This window comes from Epargyreus clarus, unplaced genomic scaffold (assembly GCF_041222505.1).
Source record: "Epargyreus clarus isolate Ecla_fem2 unplaced genomic scaffold, WU_Ecla_fem_2.2 ptg000016l, whole genome shotgun sequence".
NCBI lineage: Eukaryota > Metazoa > Arthropoda > Insecta > Lepidoptera > Hesperiidae > Epargyreus > Epargyreus clarus.
In genome coordinates this window covers 7,131,616-7,151,452 of record NW_027332224.1, presented here as the reverse complement: position 1 = coordinate 7,151,452, position 19,837 = coordinate 7,131,616, and the positions used below count along the sequence as shown (strand labels likewise).

The 19,837-nt window shown below is 33.8% G+C and overlaps 1 protein-coding gene across 1 annotated transcript; it reads right to left on the bottom strand.

Annotated features, from left to right (window-relative positions):
- Window positions 1-5,867: 5,867 nt before the first annotated feature.
- On the bottom strand, window positions 5,868-13,633 carry LOC140748716 (uncharacterized). Its single transcript, XM_073081571.1, has 5 exons — window positions 13,586-13,633; window positions 11,363-11,490; window positions 9,288-9,373; window positions 8,293-8,440; window positions 5,868-7,301 (listed from the first exon to the last, which is right to left on the bottom strand). Exons 2-5 carry the CDS (start codon window positions 11,468-11,470, stop codon window positions 6,750-6,752), a joined length of 894 nt encoding a protein of 297 aa, XP_072937672.1. The 5' UTR covers window positions 11,471-11,490; window positions 13,586-13,633; the 3' UTR covers window positions 5,868-6,749.
- Between the last annotated feature and the right edge of the window lie 6,204 nt (window positions 13,634-19,837).

Below are 19,837 nucleotides of genomic sequence, written 5' to 3'. Positions count from 1 at the left end.
TTCATTATTAATAACGGGTCAAATTTAGGAAGAAGGATAGATCAAGGATCATGGATTGCACTACAAAAGGTAAACCATACATTATACATAATCTACGTATTATTTTCTAAAAAAACAATTCCTTCTACTCTATTCTACATTCTTCTAAAAAACGCTCACTTATTTCACCATTCATTACTTCTAGAACTCTCAACACAAAGACGAAATCTTCTTGTATTCTTCTCGTATCTTCTTTATTATTCTTTACGTAAGCTTCTCTCTTCATCCTCTTCTCTATGCTGTTTACTAATTTAGAAGTACCTAAATGTAAAATCACTTGCAGTAATCGTTTCCTTGGGGCCAATTTTAGGAAGATGTTTTTTAAATCTTGATACCAATTTTGGTTTTTGTATGTTGTTATAACTGCTATTCGGTTTAGGGCGTTATGGAGCTGAAAATATAAAACAATTAACCCACAAATTGTCGCTTATTATTACTCCTTACGATAAATATGGTGATTAGAGACATTAAAAGGGCTGCAATACAGGAACTAAACCATCAAATTATATTGTAAATATCAATAATTTCGGTCCATGGAACTGTTTGATACAACGCCATCTATTGGACCCTAATGTAGCTATGTACCATCGTCTCGATGAGACAAATATATTGTGTGAATATGAAACCGAATTTCTATTGATTGAAAAAAAATTTTAGCATGGCCAGCCCAAATGGTTTGATGGATTGAATTTATAACACATGAGATTACTTTGGATCCATCTAAATTATGTGTATGTGACATATTATTATGCTATATTTTGCTTTAATCAGGGTTTTTGATTTTTTTTTATTTATTTAGTTATTTCGATATTATTTAATCTTACCTCATACAAATTATCCTGTAGGTCTATTAAGAAATCCTTGAAATCATTCAATACATTATTATCCGGGGTATTGTCTCCATCTAGAACCCGGTTATAATACTTTTTCCACGTGTGCCACAAATTGAGAGGATTCTTGATCTTCTCACCCAATTTCTTTTTTTTGGTTTTTGGCAAGGTTCTCATTCTTGCTAGCAAGCAAGCGATTGTCTTCGAAACGTTCGTATTTAGTTTGTTTTTTACTAATTTTGAGTTTGAATTTTTTATGTTTAGTCTTGAATTTTTCAGGATGTCATTTGATGAGTTGTAAAGATTTATAACGTAGTTCAAAAGCTCCAAATCTAGTGGATGAATGTGGTTGCCATTTTGGGCATTATCTCTGAAAAAAATCATAGCAGATTTTATCCTCGTCATCAATCCATTACTGTCCCACTACTGGTCACGAATCTCTTCTCAGAATGAGAAGTATTAGGCCATAGTCCACCGCTCTAGTACTACTTTGGACTTTCCGTGATTGATGTCACCTCTTGGCGATTATATTGGGGTACTGCATCACGTCTTCTCAACTATATTTCTATTGCATTAAAGATAATTTTATCCATAGCATCTGTGGCCGACCTCAGGTAGGAATATCTAACCCTATCTGGGGTTGCAGATGTCCCCTGGCGGCAGTAGCCACTTACCATCAAGTAGACTGTATGCACGTCTGTTACTCCTATATTATAATAAAAAAAACTTACGTGAGATCCAGTAACTTCTTAATAGCACCGTTTATTTCAACGGCTGTTTGTAACCAGGTATACGATACCAAATATCGGTGATCTCTGCGTATCATATCACTTAAAACTTTAACAAGAGCGTCTATAGATAGATCAATGCTTGCTATTTTAAAATCGTCTCTTTCAGTACGAGTATCCGATATTTCTTTGGGAAGATATCCTTTTGGTGTAAATTGATTTCTATTCTTAACTTTCCGAGTTTGTACCGTTTTATCTTCATTATCATCGAAATCGTTCGTGAAATTTAATTTTTTACGACCCCAATAATAATCCCATGCGATGTTATTAGTAGTGGGATTAAAACCTCCTTTTTCGATATTATTATGAATATCTATCAGACGCTTATCATTTATGTTTAAATCTCTATCATTCCCCATCATTCTTTTGTATCTCGGTTCAGTTTGTATAGCGTAGGGTGTTGGTGCCATATATCCAAACTTCTTTTGCTTGTAAAGTAGTTTTTTAACTGCGCGAACGTGATCGTTTATATTACTCTTATGGATACTGTAATAAGGATGATCTTCCTCACTAGAATTCGGTAGTTCACGCACACTAAACTTCTTTTTCTTACGGCCCCTCCGTTTCATCTCTTTTCCTCGTCTTCGTGAGCCGTAAACAAGTTTTTCTATGTTTCTATCCATAGTAAAATCAGGCAAATCTTTAACATTAGAACCTGTGAATTGCTGGCCTTGCATGTATATATTCCATCGGTCATCTTCACCATGAAAACCTCCATCTTGTCGTCTACCCTTTTCAATATCAAAATAGTAATCATTATCAAAATATTTATTATGATTTGCCCCTACTTCTCCTAGATTTGGAGTCATTCTGTAAATATGTTCACGGGGGCTAGGTGCTATTTTTCCTGATGGATATTTATACTTTTTTTTGCCTTTAGATCTCAAGTCTATTTCAAAGCCATTCCGTGTAAACAGTTCTTCATTAAATACATCGTTATTATTATCTATCTCTATTTCTAAGTCTTCATTATCATTAGGTCCTAAGTTATTATGAGGATTATAATATGCGTTGTATGGTGCAAAATTGTATATAGGTATGTAATAAGGTTGTTCATATAGCGTCGAATCTGCCTGTTGTATGTACGTTGGTTTGTCGTCAGCTGAAAATATTTATAGACTATCATTGAATTGTATTTATATGTATAACAGTTAATAGTTTATACTTAATAGTTTTATTGCACACATAAAACAACTGAAATTTCAAAAAATTAAGATGATTGAACTCTATGTTTACATTTGATAGCTGTCTAATAACAGCAGTTAATACTGCTATGTTACGTTTTAAAGGGTGCGGTAAAAGACATACTTATTCGATTCTTTGCAACTTAATCCTCAGGGTTAGTGACACATCTGTGGCCACCCTCAGGTAGGAATCTAATCTTATCTGGTATTGATTACAGATGTTCATGGGTGGCAGTAGCCATTTACCATCAAGTGGGCTGTATGCTCGTTCGCTACTTCTATACTATAAAAGCAATCAGGTAAAATAAAGACTAATTTTGGTATAAACGCAATGAAATAAAGCTCAAGCCTTATATCACGGTAAGAGTAGGTGTAGCGATAGCTCCCGTAGCTCAACTGTATCTTTTAAATTACATAATAAATAATATCCAAGTGGGAGTGGAAATCGCGTACAACGAGATCCGTACCAGCAAATTTTCATTTATTTTTACCCCGCTTTTATTAGCTTGGGTTGTATCTATGTATGTAACGGAATCTTTTAACCTTATTTTTATACCCACTTCGAACGGTCGGATTAATTTAAAATTTTGAACAATTATCAAGAGCGATGACAATACACGATTTTAATAATTTTATGCCATTCTCCTCATTAGGATCGTCAGGAATCAGTATTAACGTTTTTCCTTGTGCGATTTTAGCGTGTTTTTTAGTTTTTAAACATGTAGAACTACTTAAATGCATTCTGACATGAACTGTCTACTTATTGCGGTTCAATTGATAGAGCCGTGTAACAGACGGACAGGAGGCTTAGTAATAAGGTATCGTTATTACTCTGTGGATATGGAGCCCTAGACATAAATAAATCACCATAAATTTGTACATACCTATTTCATATACAAAGTATTGATTCTTATGACCATTTTGCCCTTGAATATCTTTGGATGGCTCAATTTCTTCAATCGTATAATCTTCTGAAAGGATTTTTAACTTTTTACGATAATATTTCTTTGGTTTTTCATTTTCTGTATTTCCACTTATCATACCTTTATTATGTTTTTTAATTGGATTCTTTGTTAAACCTTCAATAGTTGTGGTGCTGTCAACTTTCTCAGAATTTTCAACATTATCTGAATCAGACAAAGTGCTAAGGTCTGTAGTTAAAGGCATAACGTTATACTGATCAGTAACTTCAGTATCAATATCTTTTGAACGAATATTTAGTTTTTTTGAATAACTATCAGTTTTAACAGAACTTTCAGTATTTATGGAATCATTAAACTTTGTATTTTCTTCACTAATGTCTGTAACTGGCACCATAGTCGTGACGTCATCGATTCCTTCTGTATTATCTATTTCTATTTTAGTTGTTTCCTCCTCATTATCAATCGTAGACTGTTCTGTTGATACTTGAAAATTTTTGTCATCTGTTTGAATATTTTCTGCTTCTACAGTACTAGTTATATACATCACTGTCTCTGTTTCAGTATTTGGGAGTGGTGTAGACAAATCTTCTGTCTCATCAGTATCTTTACTTTGATCTGGTCGTGGTATATCTTCAACACTACTGTTAGGTTTATATTCATTGACATTTGATTTAGTTTCTTCACTTTTTGAATTATTAAGCTGTTGATCAAAGCTTTTAAGAGTTCTTTTTTCATTTTGTTCGTGACTCTCATTGGAGGAAACACTTCCATATGTCGTCGTTTCATCTTGCTTATTATTTTCATCATAAACTACTTGTACTGGTATAACACTGTACGAATTGCCATTATTAGTGTCCATATTATCATTCAAATTTTGACCTTGATCTAATCTTCTATCAGGGTTAAACGTTTTCTCATCGCGCAATGTTAAATCTATATGTGGTTTCTCACGATTCTCATAATCATATTTTGAACTTCTATCATCATTAGAATTAGGGTCCTCATTGATATCGTCTTTGGCCTTTTCACTTATCTCTCGTTTTTCATTTCTAAGATTATCAGACTCTTCTTTAAGTATATCTTGGACATACGCCTCATGAGCGTTTAGCTGGTCATCTGTTACGTCTACGTGGGATTCCTCTGGAGAATCCTGACTCTGTATCTCTTCTAAAATCCTTCTCGCTATTCGATTGAGAAACTCTTGCTTCTCCGCTTCTGGTAACAGATCTATATACTTCGCTTCATCACTATCAAACGCCATGGCTTCAAAAATGCACAAAAATAAGAATATTCTGTACATTATGAGGTTTATTCTAAGTCATGGTCAGCCGCCATGAGTTCACCATTAATTTGTACATCAGCTATTGATTGGATAGTCGTATTTTCTGTTTTAATTGTGCATGTCAAACCATAATTGGATATGCTGATAAGAGGAAGGTGTAATGAAATGATTGAATGGAGGAATGAGTAATAGAATATTCAATGCAATTTTGAAAAATGTTTTTAAGCGAGACTACTTGATATGGTATATTAATGTTATTATCTTTTTTAATTACTTTTGGATTAAAATAGCGTTAAATTATTAAATCACATGAAATGGCAGTGATTTGTGTAGATCATAGTGAAAGTACATCGGGTGGTGTGGAGAAGGATGGGTGACCACTAGTGGCTAAATTTGCTTTGTCGTTTATCTTTAGATAGCTGTCATTTTACATTATCTGAATCTTTATACATATTTTGAAAACATCTGATACAGATAAGCCATAGGTTAAGGGATTAGATAAGTCATCTTCAGGTAAACCGAACTCCCCGAATTCTAATGCAAATAATTATAGTTTAAAAACTACGCTAAAATCGCACAAGGAAAATCGTTAATCCTGATTCCTGACCATCCTGGTGATAAGAATGGGAATAAAGTTATTAAAATCGTATATTGTCATCGATTCTTGATGACTGTTCAAAATTTTAAATTAATCGGACCGTTCAAAGTGGATAAAAATTGAGTTCAAAGATTCCGTTACATACATACATACATACATTACAAGGTCATACTAATAATGGCGTGGAAATGAAATTACGACTCAATAAAATAAAACACGATAATAAAGCACGCCACACATTTATTGTTTTGCAATCCGCCTTAATCTAATGAATACAATAATATATTTACAGTACAGTATAACTAGTATTGCTTCACATTAGAGTACGATATTCTTTTTGAACATTATAGAACACAAGAACAATGTGTCTACTTCCTTATATGTTAAAACAAAGAAGTGCAGTGTCAGAGGATGCTACCTCATTATACGATTATTTAGCAGTTTAAGTTAGCGTAGAATTACTCAGTAGTCTTAAATTAGGCTAGATCTTAATCAATATAAAGTACCTATTACTCCCTTGGTACTTTATACAAAAAAAATGTTTTAGTATACTTATATTAATAAATGCGAAAGAGATGCTCTGTTTGTTACGCTCTCACGCCTAAACCACTGAACCTATTTAGATAAAATATATTTTTCAGATAGTTTAGGTACTGAAGAACAACATAGGCTATTTTTTCAAAAACCAATATTTAAAGGGAAAAAGTAGGGTTGAAATACTGTGTAAATGTCCCATGTTTTTGAGGTTACAAATATAAAAATTTAAAGTACACAATACTTCAGGGATAGCATCTTCAGGCGCTTCTGCCTGACCTGAGGTAGGAATATCTATCCTACCCTGGGTTGATTACAGATATCCATGTGGCAGTAGCCACTTACCATCAGGTGGATAGCACGCTCGTCTGCTACTCCTATATTATAAAAAAAAAGTTCTCTTAGACCTGCTACATCCCAAGTCTAACTTTAAAACTACATAATCGTGCAAAGGTCAAAATCATAAGCTTAATATAGATCTCATATTTAACATGCATATTCTAAGATCATCAAATATGGCAGTTTCTCACTCAATATGGCATTCGCAAGCTCTTAAACATAAATCTTTAATCTACAATCGACTGTCACTTTTAAATTTAATCGCTCCTCTATATTGCCTTCCCGTTCTCATACTCCTCTCTCTTGCTATCCTAGTATTAAGCATCGCTTCATCTGTTTCTAAAACAACTGGTATGTTCATCTCACTCGCACTTATCACCACTGGTGTAACTTCCTCTCTTTCTGGCATTGGTTTGACATCTGTTTTGTCATCGAGATTAATTTTGTCCCACGATATAACTCCAACGTCATTATTTTCGTCAATTTCTTCCGTGTTTTCGAAATTGACGTCTTGACTTTCAACTATTTCATCATTGATAACTTCCATTTGTTCCATAGCTTCCTTCATTAGTTCTTCAACTATTATATTCTGTTTCTTATTCCCTGGTCGTCTTTGGTTCTTGACAGGAAACCGTTCAACGTGTCTATTGGGTGCTTGGTTCGTGTTTTCTGCTTTCTCGCCATCAGGTTCATCTATTTTGCCGATTTCAAGGTTTAGGTCATAGTAGAGAGACGAGTCTTCGCACGGAATAGATTCTCGGGGTCTGGTGCAGACGAGGACCTCCTGTAAATACGTTTTTATATGAGCTCAAGTAACAAATGAGTTTGGTAGTATACTTGATGCTGTTATAGTCGCTTTTGTCACACTTTTGGACATCTGTAATCAACTTCAAGTAAGATCGGATTATTCTAAACTCGGTTACAACACCATTCAAACCAGAAAATAACAGTGTATCTGGTTCATCAATAACGGTCATAACAAGACAGAAATGGATTTAAATATTCAATTAAAATTTTCATTTTCGCAAATGAAGATGAATCTGAATGAATAACATAGATCTTACGAAGTGGAAATTATGTACTTTAAAATAACAGATTTACACTTTCACTTCATTTCATTTGTTTTAAATTAATAGGTACGAAAAAGCTATGGAAAAATATATTGAAATTGAATATTGAATTTTGAAGATATTTTTATAAGAAATGATAGATATCCAGTACTTAAGTATATAGACTTATATTTCTGTCTGTGTGTATATTTATATTCGTGCACCACGCAAAAACTTCTTAGCGTGGAAACTTCAGGACATGATAAAAAATTTGTTTCCTACCTTTAAATATGATATAATCATTATTGAGTACTTTTCAAGTGTTAGGTACAGAACAGACACGAACGATGCCTACCGATAATGCCATTCAGGTAACATAATTTAATTAGTAACAAATTTTAATTTATAACAATTTTGTTGTATTCTGCAAACATCATACAGGTAGAACACACTAAAAAACACATAATACATAATATCTGTGTAATAACTGTTCTAGCAAATAAACAATTTGAATTTTAATTTGAATCTGAACGACAGGAAGACAACTATTATGTTTTTTTATCGATTGAAGTATCATGGAGCATGGAGGCCATTTGATGGTAAATCTACGCCCATGGTCATCTATAAACAACTCCACTAGGTTCTACCAGAAGACAATCACATAGTCACAAATAGTTGCCTTTTAACTCATTCTTCTAAACTTCTCTTCTCTTCTAAGCCACTAACCTGATTAAACACAGTCTCCTTCGGGCAGATGAAGCTCCATTTGTAAGTGGTGTTACGTCCTCTAGCTCCTTTGGAGGTCAGGCAGACGTGGAAAATCTGGCAGTCGTTGTCAACATCAGCATAATACCCATAGGTGCGGTTCTCACAACTGGAAAAACAAAGTGGTGTTGAATCACGAAATTAATAATATAAAGAGTAAATTGACCACAAAGCGTTCTACCACCTTCCCGAAGAACCTTTATGAAGAATACTGCATCACGCGCCTCAAAATGTTTTTATCTAACTGCATTTTTTGGTACTTTTTTGAATAACTTTTGTAATAAATAAAAAAAGTAATTTTGAGTATTAGAAATCTTTACCGGGACCTGTAACTTTTTTTTTGCTAATTAGAAAATATGATATCTGCCAAGTACAAAAGTTATTCAAAAACAAAATAGGGTGATTAATTTTGCGCTACCCTGTACTTTACAGTAAAATGGGGTTCTACAAAAAGGTGCTAAAAAGCTCTTCTTCAAAGCCGGCGATGCATTGACGGCTCCTCATGTATTGCAAATGTTCATAGGCGATATGGACTAGGTACTTTCCACCAGGTAGCACGTCTGCTTTATCGTTAGGCTCAAATATATATATAAAATGTTAGCTACGATTGAAAAGACATCGACTGGAGTGTAATCATAGATTAGTAAAGATACTTCGCCGCCTTGAAATTGAATAATGCCACAAACGGCTTATTATCGTAAGTTCTTTTTTTGAATTCTTGACAAATAAAAACATTTTTAGAGAAAATTTACGAATAAATAACTAAAACTGCGTAATTTACATAATAAATAAATAATTTATAATAATAATTTCAAATATTTTAGGGACATTTTAGCACGGAGACGTGGCAAAACTTTTTTACGCAACTATTTCAATTCTCAAAACTGGGTACATTTTCTTGTTAGGAGTGAGTAATCTTTACTAATCTATGAGTGTAATTAAAATGCTTATCTTACCTAAATGTATCGGTAATATTTTCTCTAATCGATGTTGCATTCGCCGGTAAATTCAATGTGTCTGCTTTGGTTTGATTTACCATTTCCTGTGAATTAGAAAAATAACATTAAGAACATATAATAGTTAATGTAGAGAGACTAACGACACTTGAGCGTTTGTCCACCGCCGCCGTCACCGGACCGTCACGGAGAACGAGATGACGGCGCCGAAATAGCGGCACATACATTTTTTTTTTCAAATCAAATCAAATTTATATTGTAAAATGCTTCATGCACATATTTTATCAATATAATACTATGCATTTTGTCATCACTGACGTACAAAATTGTTATAAAATTACAGGATCAATTATTGTTATTTAAATATAAAATAATACACACAAATATCATAATTAATAAATTAGAATTGATTATAATTATAATGTCAAGACTTTTCGCCGTTTATACAAAAATAAAATATCAATTTAATATAACTTAATATTACATACTGAATAAAATAATCATTTTATGTCAAGAAATTCTTGCACATTGTAAAAATATTTGTCAATAAGCCACAATCTTAATTTATGTTTGAATTTTGTTAGTGGCAAGTCTTTTATGTCCGTAGGAACAGCATTGAATATTCTTCCACACATAGCGACACAATTTCGGTGATAGAAAGCTGTTCTAGATTTCTAGGAAGTACTAATCGGTCTGGATTTTTAGAGTTCCTAGAGTATATATCACTTGCCTTTACAAATACATTTTGATTAGCTCTAGTAAAGCATGCTACTTCCAAAATATACATACAGGGTAAAGTAAGGAGTCCTAGTTTTCTAAAAAGTGATCTACATGATTTACTATAGCCGCGTGTCCACCGCACGTCCGTCACTTCATATTGAAGTCGGCCCGAAATTATCTCGTTCTCGGTGACGGTCCGGTGACGGCAGCGGTGGACAAACGCCCTTAGAGGCATTCTAGCTTGTGCCTTAGATAACAAAGTACCCTGAACGTCGTAGAATAATAAGTGGTGAATTAAGGGAGGGAATCGCAAGTCTACACCCCCAAATAAGACATCTAATTCGCAAACAAGTGTTGGTTTGGTACGCAACAAGAAAGTAGCATACATTTTGAAATAGGACAACCAATCCCCTCAAAATCTAAAAATATTGATATACGTAAGTCAAGTGACGTTTTATGGAACGACAGTTTTTAAAAGGGCCCTTTTTCATCGAACTTTGACTACATCACATACATCTACTAACTGTAGGTCCAAAACCTCAAGGTTAAGGTACAAAAATAGAATTTTCGCGACGGATATACAAAAAACAAGAATTCAAAATGGCGGACAGGAAACAATGCTCAGATTAACAATGATCTGTATCTGTCCGGAATATTTATTAGAATAAAGGTATTTGCAAGTTAAAAATATGTCACAGTGACAGACAGACAGACATATTTCACTTTGTATGTATATCTCGGAACCGTCAAAATGAAAATGATAAATCCCTTCGGTAGATAACTACCGCCACAAGTATTTCAATCCGTACACAACCCCAGATATGATTAGATTCCTACCTGAGCTCGGCCACAGATGCGCGGTTACCCTTGAGGACTAAACTGGAATGACTCGAAAAGTATGTCTTCCTTACCACACCCTTCAAACCACAACATAGCATCGCTTATCACTGCTGTTGTTAGGCAGAAATAGTTATGTCCCTGTGGTACCGGGACCAGAATAGGGCTACGGTATCCGCTACCTGTCGTAAGAGGCGACTAAAAGGGGCTGCCAGGGTTGCGGGTGGGAAGAGTGGGAGCTCAAACCGTCCAGCAAGCGACCCCGGGAAGGACAGCGGTTTTTGTGGTCGCATATTGCTGTAATCAGCAAGGGATGTGAACGGCCACCGGTAGGGTTTTAGTGCGGTAAAAGTCCCACAAAATCCGGCGTCACTCCCATGGCGTCGGGATACCTTTTGAAGGTTTCCCCCTCGTCAAAAAAAAGCAGAAATAGTTCTACCATCTTTAAATTTGCCACCAACCATAACATGAACTGCATATACCACTGGAATTTCAAAAAAATATGAAAAATAACTCACCCTTAACATTTTCATAACAGCTCCTGTTCTAACCCCTCTGTCAATTGGATCGGCGTATGCGCATGTCGTTATTATTAAAAACAATATACTTCTTATTATTGTCTGCATTGTGGCTTAATTATTTAAATCTGAAACAATATATTAAATACATCTTATATATAAAATTCTCGTGTCACAATGTTAGTTACCGTACTCCTCCGAAACGGCTTTACTGATTTTCACCAAATTTTATATGCATATTCAGTAGGTCTGAGAATCGGCTACTATCTATTTTTCATACCCCTAAGTGTGTGATTGTTAACCCTTAATATTATTTTATTTACATAGCAACACATCGTTTGCCGGTTCAGCTAGTTTTTATTTAAAATTACGATATTACAATAGTAAACTATATTTTTTGTCGTCAACCAATTACTGTCCCACTGTTGGGCACGGATCTCCTTTAAGAGTGAGAGGAATTTAAGCCATAGTCCACCGCGCTGGTCAAGTGCGAATTGGTAGACTTGACACACCTTTGAGAACTATTTTTTAACTCTCAGACGTGTAAATTTACGTTTTTCTTTCACCGTGAAAACAAGTAATAAACAAGAAAAAAGATAATTCACTTCTTGGCGCACAGAAATTTGAATTTTAAATCTGGGATTAAAACCTCGGAACTCCCGTTTGAGAGGCAAAGTTTTAACCACTAACTATCACTGTCTTCAATTTACCAAATCAATTTCATAAGATTTTTTTGTTATATCTGAGTAAGTATATGATTTTTATATATTTTTTATATATATGAAAAACTTTCATAAACACACTTTTTACAGTAACGAAGATTTTTTATTTTATTTTACGTGAAACCACTTAAACGACTTAAAAAGATACTATTTTAACACGCTTTTATTAGCTTCAGACGTATGTATGTTGGTATGTTGGTATGTTGGTATGTTAGTATGTTAGTATGTAACGGAATCTTTCAACATGATTTTAACCCCCTTCAAAACGTCGGATTAACCCGAAATTTGGCATACTTATTAAGGACCGATGACAATTCAATATTTTAAACATTAATAGTTTTGTACCATTGTCCTTATCAACATCCTCTGGATTAACGATTTTCGAGGCGAGATTTTTCAAACACCTTCAGCAAAGTTCATCGCAACTTTAGATTGTAAATAATAATTATTGCTATTTAGTTTCAATAGGCGTAACTTTTATATCGTGATTTTTAGTTTAGAAAATAATAATGTTATTTCCCTATAACTCAAATGTTCTGAAACATATCTATAATGCCCTCTTGTAGAATGGTTTTTAGGATTCCGTACTCAAAGGTTAAAACGAAACCCTCTGCGGTCTGTTCGTCTGTCGTTGGGCTTTATCTCTTAAATCGTAATAGATAGACACTTGATTTTTTTACAAACGATGAATAATGGTAGTCGCTATAACGAGAAATACTAAAAATTAATAAATAATTATAGTTCAAAAAACTAAAAAACACGCTTTTATGATAAAATCAACTAAAAAGTAGAAAATAATTTTCAATCTAAGAATCAATTAAGGAACAGTAAATAGTATAATTGTGGAAAAAGTGTGGGGCTCCATTTATCAGGTTCGAAAAGCACCCCACACTTTTTCCACAATTATACTATTTACTGTTCCTTAATTGATTCTTAGATTGAAAATTATTTTCTACTTTTTAGTTGATTTTATCATAAAAGCGTGTTTTTTAGTTTTTTGAACTATAATTATTTTAATAAAAAGAAGATTCTTAACAATTTCTAAAAACTTAAATATTTATTAAAATATTTAATTTTACTGAGTTTAAGAGTTATTTCTTATAGCTTTTATAATTGTTAAAAGCGATATTTTTCTTTACTCTAATGCACGTTTTAAATTTTTGGCTAGTAGGTTTCCTTACAATATTTTCCTTCACCTTAAGTTAGAAAAATCTAGGATTTGAACCTGGGACCCCTCTATTAAATATACCTTATTTATGGCTAACACAGGTATCACCACATTTATCCACTACAGATTTTTGAAGAAATTCTAAAATCTTCAGACTAGACTAAAAACTACTTAACTAAAACCAAAAAAATCTAGATATTCTTTCACGTAAATCTACAAAATGAGAAATTCTGATTATTATGAATTGTAACAAATAAAGCACATTGCAGCAAAAAAAATATTTCCTTCCATTTAATTTCCAAAAATAGTAATTTTGTTTTTTGACTAACTTACCATAAACAACTTTTTAATCCAACACTGTCACATGTAAACATCACAATAAGAATGTGAATATTATAGTATCTGTGCCTTATATAAACTGTGAGGTACAGTGCTCGGAATTGCCAATTAAGTACCGTTAGCAAAAAATCAGAACAGCATTTTGCAAAAAAAAAAGAAAAACAATTTTCATCATCAACCCACTACTGTCCCACTGCTGGGCACGGGACTCCTCTCAGAATGAAAAGGATTGGGCCATAGTCCACCGCGCTCGCCAAGTGCGTATTGGTAGACTTCACATACCTGTGACATATTTTTTTATAAATCTCTCAGGTGTGCAGGTTTCCGCACGATGTTCTCCTTCACCGATTAAAAAGTGATAATTACGAGTAAGTTTTAATAATAAAACAACTTTAATTATGTCTAAATACCTACTTAGTCCTAACTAATATTACAACTGTTAATATGTTTGTTTTCTACACTTTCAAGCCTAACATAATCGACTGTCATGAAATTTTGTTAGCAAAAAAATCAACGGGTTGAACTCCGGGAAAGCCGGCAGAAGTAAACATTTCGAAACCTAACCTGTACCCTTAGTATGAGTTTTACGGTTTTACAAAAATGAATGTTTTGGTATTTGTTTACGTATTTGCCCAATATTTCCAATTAGCGCCCCTAGCGGATTGTATCGGAACTGATTGGAAATGTATGGGAAATAGGTAAACAAAAAAAAATAGTCATTTTTGTCAAAACGTAAAAACTCATACTAAGGGTATTGAATAATAAAATATAATAAATAAGAAATGAAACTGACACCCATTGACATATTTTTCTATGCTGACACCAGATGACATGACATTTGCAGTTTGCTTTGCCGTCTTACGAATTTTTGATCAGGACACGTGTCCTGACGCGAGTCTAACATTTTTTACACATCACAAAAAGTACACAACGCCGCTAAAGAAGTTTTCACTTCAATAAAAAATCCATACAAATAATTATAAAAAAAACTTTATAAATATAAAGTTTTGACTTTGCTTCTGCGTATTTCCTGGATTAGTTCTTAAACTATCCTCTACGAAAACTTCGACATTTAGAATTATTTCGTACCTAAAAGAAGTTATTTATCTCAAAAATAAAATGTATATATAAAAAAACTCCTAAAGTGAATAAAATAATTTTCAAAAATTTTTTTTTGCTATCGCTACTTTTGTGCTAAGATGTGATCAGCACTACAAGTAGATACTGTTAAGTTTTGGGATTTTGTAGATTCGCTGCTACTCTAATATTCGAGGCTGTTATATTAAAAAAACACCCAAAAATCCTTTTTTTTTCAAAATAACACGGGTATAGGGCAGGAACTAGGTCTTTGGCTTGTAGACGTCTGTAGCTAACACCATTGATTGATTTATTTAATTAATTTATTAGAACGGTTTCTCATTAATACGAATTAATAAAAAGAATTAAATTAATCATAAAAAATAATACTATGCCATCAAAAACAATGCTTGTAAAAAGATCCAAGTCTCGCCATTCAGTTCTTCTACCGTAAAAAGTTTTGAGATCTATGTAAAACCAAGCCGGTAAATGTATGCAGTCCCTACTTAAGGGACCTTCTGTCTTAAGGTATTATCTCACTATCTAACCTAACAACATCTCATGGGACCATACCAATATTAAAAATCTTTTATGTTCTAAATAAATTAACGTGGCAATCGTACTGCAAGTCACATTGTGTTTTCATCTTATCATATCGCATCACACAGGTAACATTAGTACGATTGCCACGTCGATTTATTTAGAACATAAAAGATTTTTAATATTGGTATGGTCCCATGAGATGTTGTTAGGTTAGATAGTGAGATAATACCTTAAGACAGAAGGTCCCTTAAGTAGGGACTGCATACATTTACCGGCTTGGTTTTACATAGATCTCAAAACTTTTTACGGTAGAAGAACTGAATGGCGAGACTTGGATCTTTTTACAAGCATTGTTTTTGATGGCATCTCATTCCTTTTTGTAGATATTTCTACTCTTTTCCTTTCCGGTACCTTCTACTAGTTGAATCTCAACAACAGATTTTTTAAAGCCAATTAAATTTTTGTAGTTAGTCTTTGTAGTTATGTAAATAATCTTGCCATTCATCATCACTTTCATTCGAACATGACAATAAATTAAATCAAAAAAAGTTACTATTTTGACAACTGAAATTATTCCCATTGTCCTCAGGAAAAAACATCTCTACTGATTGTGATTTATTTATTTATTTATTTATAGTGATTTAACGTGTCTTCGTATTAAATAATCGACATCCCTTACTTTCTTCTGAATATCCGACAAAAATCATTGGTAATCTTTCACTGACTTCGTCGGACTCCGGTTTTTTATATAAACCACAGTATTTACTGCTCTTGCTCAAATTCGGTTCAATTTATAATATACTTCTGACTTCTGAAATGAAATTAAATGAAATGTTTATTTAATAATGATAACATTCGTTTTAAACTTCTCGCATTTACAATAATAGTTCTGTTAGCTGTTTCAACCACAACAATTTGTTTAGGGGTATATAGCATCGCCTTCTGATGTAGAATTCCATTTGTTGATAAGAAAATATTGAAAGCTCTATTACAAAATTTCGTTCATCCATCTGATCTCATACCTACATTTGTTCGACTTGCTAGTTCCCATTTCAACACTTTATATTTTTGAAATTTCGTAAATACTCACTCTTATATTTGAGAAAATAAACATGTGTCATTCGTGAATAATAGTCGATAAATAATAACATGTACCTTGAACCGTTGAGTGAAGTAGCTTCCATGGGACCACATGAATCTGTATGTACGATCTCCAGTATATCGTTCGTTCGCGTTCAGAGGTTTGGAAATGGTTTCTTACTAGTCGTCATATCCGTCGTAATGTTCACATCATCAAGCCCGGTCATAATATTCTTATATTCCGGATTAATATGGGCTAGTCTTCTATGCCAATATTTATTTGACATTGTCAAATATCATATCGGTGATTTGACAAATTGTTTAAATTTATATATACCATGTACGTTGTGGCCAGTTGCGATGATGTTATCCATAGAGTTACTAATAGTGCAACCGTTTTTCAAGAAATTAACAGTAAATCCTTTTTCAATAAGTTTACTCACCGCTAACAAATTCATACTAAAATTATTAGTCTGCATTTGTCTTTTGCATTCAACTGTAGTTATTTTTAGAATTATTATTTGCAGAGTATATTAATAATACATATTTTCAGCTAGACTATATTTTTATTCACTTCTATTTAAAACTTAACTCACCGTACAATATAATTTTATATATAGCTATTATAGATTACAAATAATTTATATTAAAAAGGTTTCTTATAATAGTTTCCACGTTTTTTCCGGGTAGGTATTACCACAAAATAAAAACTAACAGAAGTCAATCTTCATACAAAGTGGGCTGGAGTAACGCACACATAGACACCACTTACCGACTAGTTATCTCGGGGGGACTCGACTCGACTCGTCAGTTCATTTTTACACGCATTTGTAACTGTTTTGTGCAAGCAATGGAGCAAAAAAATACCCTAATTGTGCAATGGACGGTTGTTTAAATTCAACATTAAACTGTGGATTTTCGTTTTTTTTATAGCTATCAATTATCAAGCCACTAGGAGCTGATATTTTTGGTGATCATGGCAAGAATATGTTATAAAGTGGCTATCTAAGCTCGATTTATATAACAGTTTCCTATTTCGAATCACTTGAAATGAATATAACTAAATTTTTGTAATATTGCGTTGAAATGTTAGGTACCTAATATTACGTAAGTTGAAAACATGATTTTTTGTTCGTATATATATTGGTTTGTCTTTAATGCCATTTGGTAGGTTTAGGTCTAAAACGGATAGGGCAAAAGGAATTGTGTAATTAGGGTAATCCTTTTAGAAGTTATTAGGGATTTTCCATTGTGAACATTGTAAATTTTTATATGTAAGCTTATTTTCATAGACATTTATTTATGCGCAATAAGGCCGAAATTTGCCTAAACACTTGTTTCCTTGGAAACAAACTTATTATTATTTTATAATACGGTGACAGTTGCTTTACCTCACGACAGTTATTGTATTTTGTGTATGTTGCCGTTAGATTGTAGAATACGTTAGCATACACATTAACTAGGCAGTCTTAAGATTAGCTAGAAAATATGCAGATTAACTATGTAGTTAAAATTTGAAACATCTTTTCAGACTTGTTCTTAGGACTAAAACACATGCCTTTTTACGACACGACGACGTAGTGTGATACATAGCGACATCGTGCCGCAAAGCGATATTGTTTCGTGAAAATATACAAAGTTTGTCGTAAATTCATGACACGACGACGCATCATAGCATGCATGGGTCGACGTCAAGGGGTAAAAATTGATACAATCTTCGTTTTGTACTTTAGGTAATGGACAAGCTAATCTGCGTTTTAACTGATTTAGGCACATTAGCCGTAACATCTAGTTTTCTTCTTATGACATTTGTCAGAAATTCGGAATGTTTTTGATATTATATAACTTTTTAGGGTTCCATACCCAAAGAGTAAAAACGGAACCCTATTTCTAAGCTGTCCGTTTGTCTGTCTGACATAGAGCTCTATTTCTGGATCCTTAATAGATAGAAACTTAAATTTTTTTACGGCATATTTATAATGGTGGCCGCTTTAACAACAAGTAATAAAAGTAAAAAGAAAAACTTTCAAATAAAGGAGAGTTGCCATACAAAGACCTTCTTTTTCTTTATGAAGAGGAGGAAACCTTCAAAAGGTACTCAACGACGTGGGAGTGACGCCGGGTTATGTGGGACTTTAGCCGCACTAAAATCCTTCGGTGGCCGTCCTCAACGTTTGTCGGAGAACTCCGGGATCTCCGACTGAACGCAACCGAAGTCCTCTAAGCGCGATGCCTCGATCGAGCTCTGCGTTGGGAGAACAGTTTTCGCTCCTCCTAAACTATCCGGTGTTTTTTTTTTTTTTTATAATGTAAGAGTAGCAGACGAGCATGCAGTCCACCTGATGGTAAGTGGCTACTGCCGCCCATGGACATCTGTAATCAACCCCAGATAAGATAAAATATTCCTACCTGAGGTCGGCCACGGATGCGCCGCTACCCCTGAGGACTAAGCTGAAACGCCTCAGAAAAGTCTGTCTCCCTTACCACACCCTTCAACCGGAACACAGCAACTCCTAACACTGCTGTTATTAGGTAGAAATAGGTGTGGCGTTGGTGCCACCGGAGTCGAACCACAAAGGGTTCTATCACCTTCAAACACTTTGTTCACGACGGTATGCGACTACACATACCGCCGTCCTTCCCGCGGACACTTATTGGACGGTTCGAGCTCCCTCTTGCCACTCCCAACTCCGGAAGCCCCCTTTTAGTCGCTTTTTACGACAGGCACGGGATATCGAAGCCCTTTTTTAGTCCAGGAACTACAGGGACAAATATATAAGGACCTGCTATTTTTTGGCGTTTTTCATTTTATCTATTGAACCGTAATAGATGTTACAGTTGAAATGTTCACAATGCATTATATGGCTGCTATAATATCAATTAGTAAAAATAAAAATAAAATAAACAAATGTTTTTGTGGTACGGAACCCTCAGTGTACGAGTTCGATTCGCACTTCACCCATTATTTGAATTGAATTTAAATTGAAGTTGGAATTGAAAACGTCTTTTGTCTCGAGAATAAAAACAATTGACGTCGCCTATAATAGTAGGGGAGCCCAAGACGGGATTTCGAGAGTGACTCGAACGCGGCAGATTAAGATATGGGAGATACCTTACATCCTATAGAGTATCTTAAACTATCCATTTGGGGGGTTCAACCAGGGAAGTCCATCAGACTATTAATAAAAAAATGTATTATCTATAGTAACTTAATTACATTCTGAAAACAATAAATTTATAATCTGATGATTTGAGGGCGGCGTTAGGGAGTAATAAGGTTGCAAAAAAATCTATACCTGGACATACTCGAGTGCGGTAATTTTTTTAATATAAAGGAAATAATGCTAGAAAATATGCACTATCTGATAGCGCCATTTATTAGCTTGGATCCCTGGAAAGTAATGGTGTATAACAAACTAAAGGAAAAGGCAAATTTTATGGAAAATACATTATTCTTCATACATTCTCATTCTATTTTTTTTTCAAATCGTCAGTATAGAAAACCCCTCCACTAAATCGTCAGATGAAGGGTTATGATAAGTAAAA

Coding starts and splice junctions, on each gene's coding strand:
- LOC140748716 (XM_073081571.1), bottom strand. CDS start 11,470: ATGCAGACAATAATAAGAAGTATATTGTTTTTAATAATAACGACATGC. Junction 8,441..9,287: donor AATATTACCGATACATTTAG/GTAAGATAAGCA, acceptor TTGTTTTTCCAG/TTGTGAGAACCGCACCTATG. Junction 7,302..8,292: donor AGGAGACTGTGTTTAATCAG/GTTAGTGGCTTA, acceptor ACGTATTTACAG/GAGGTCCTCGTCTGCACCAG.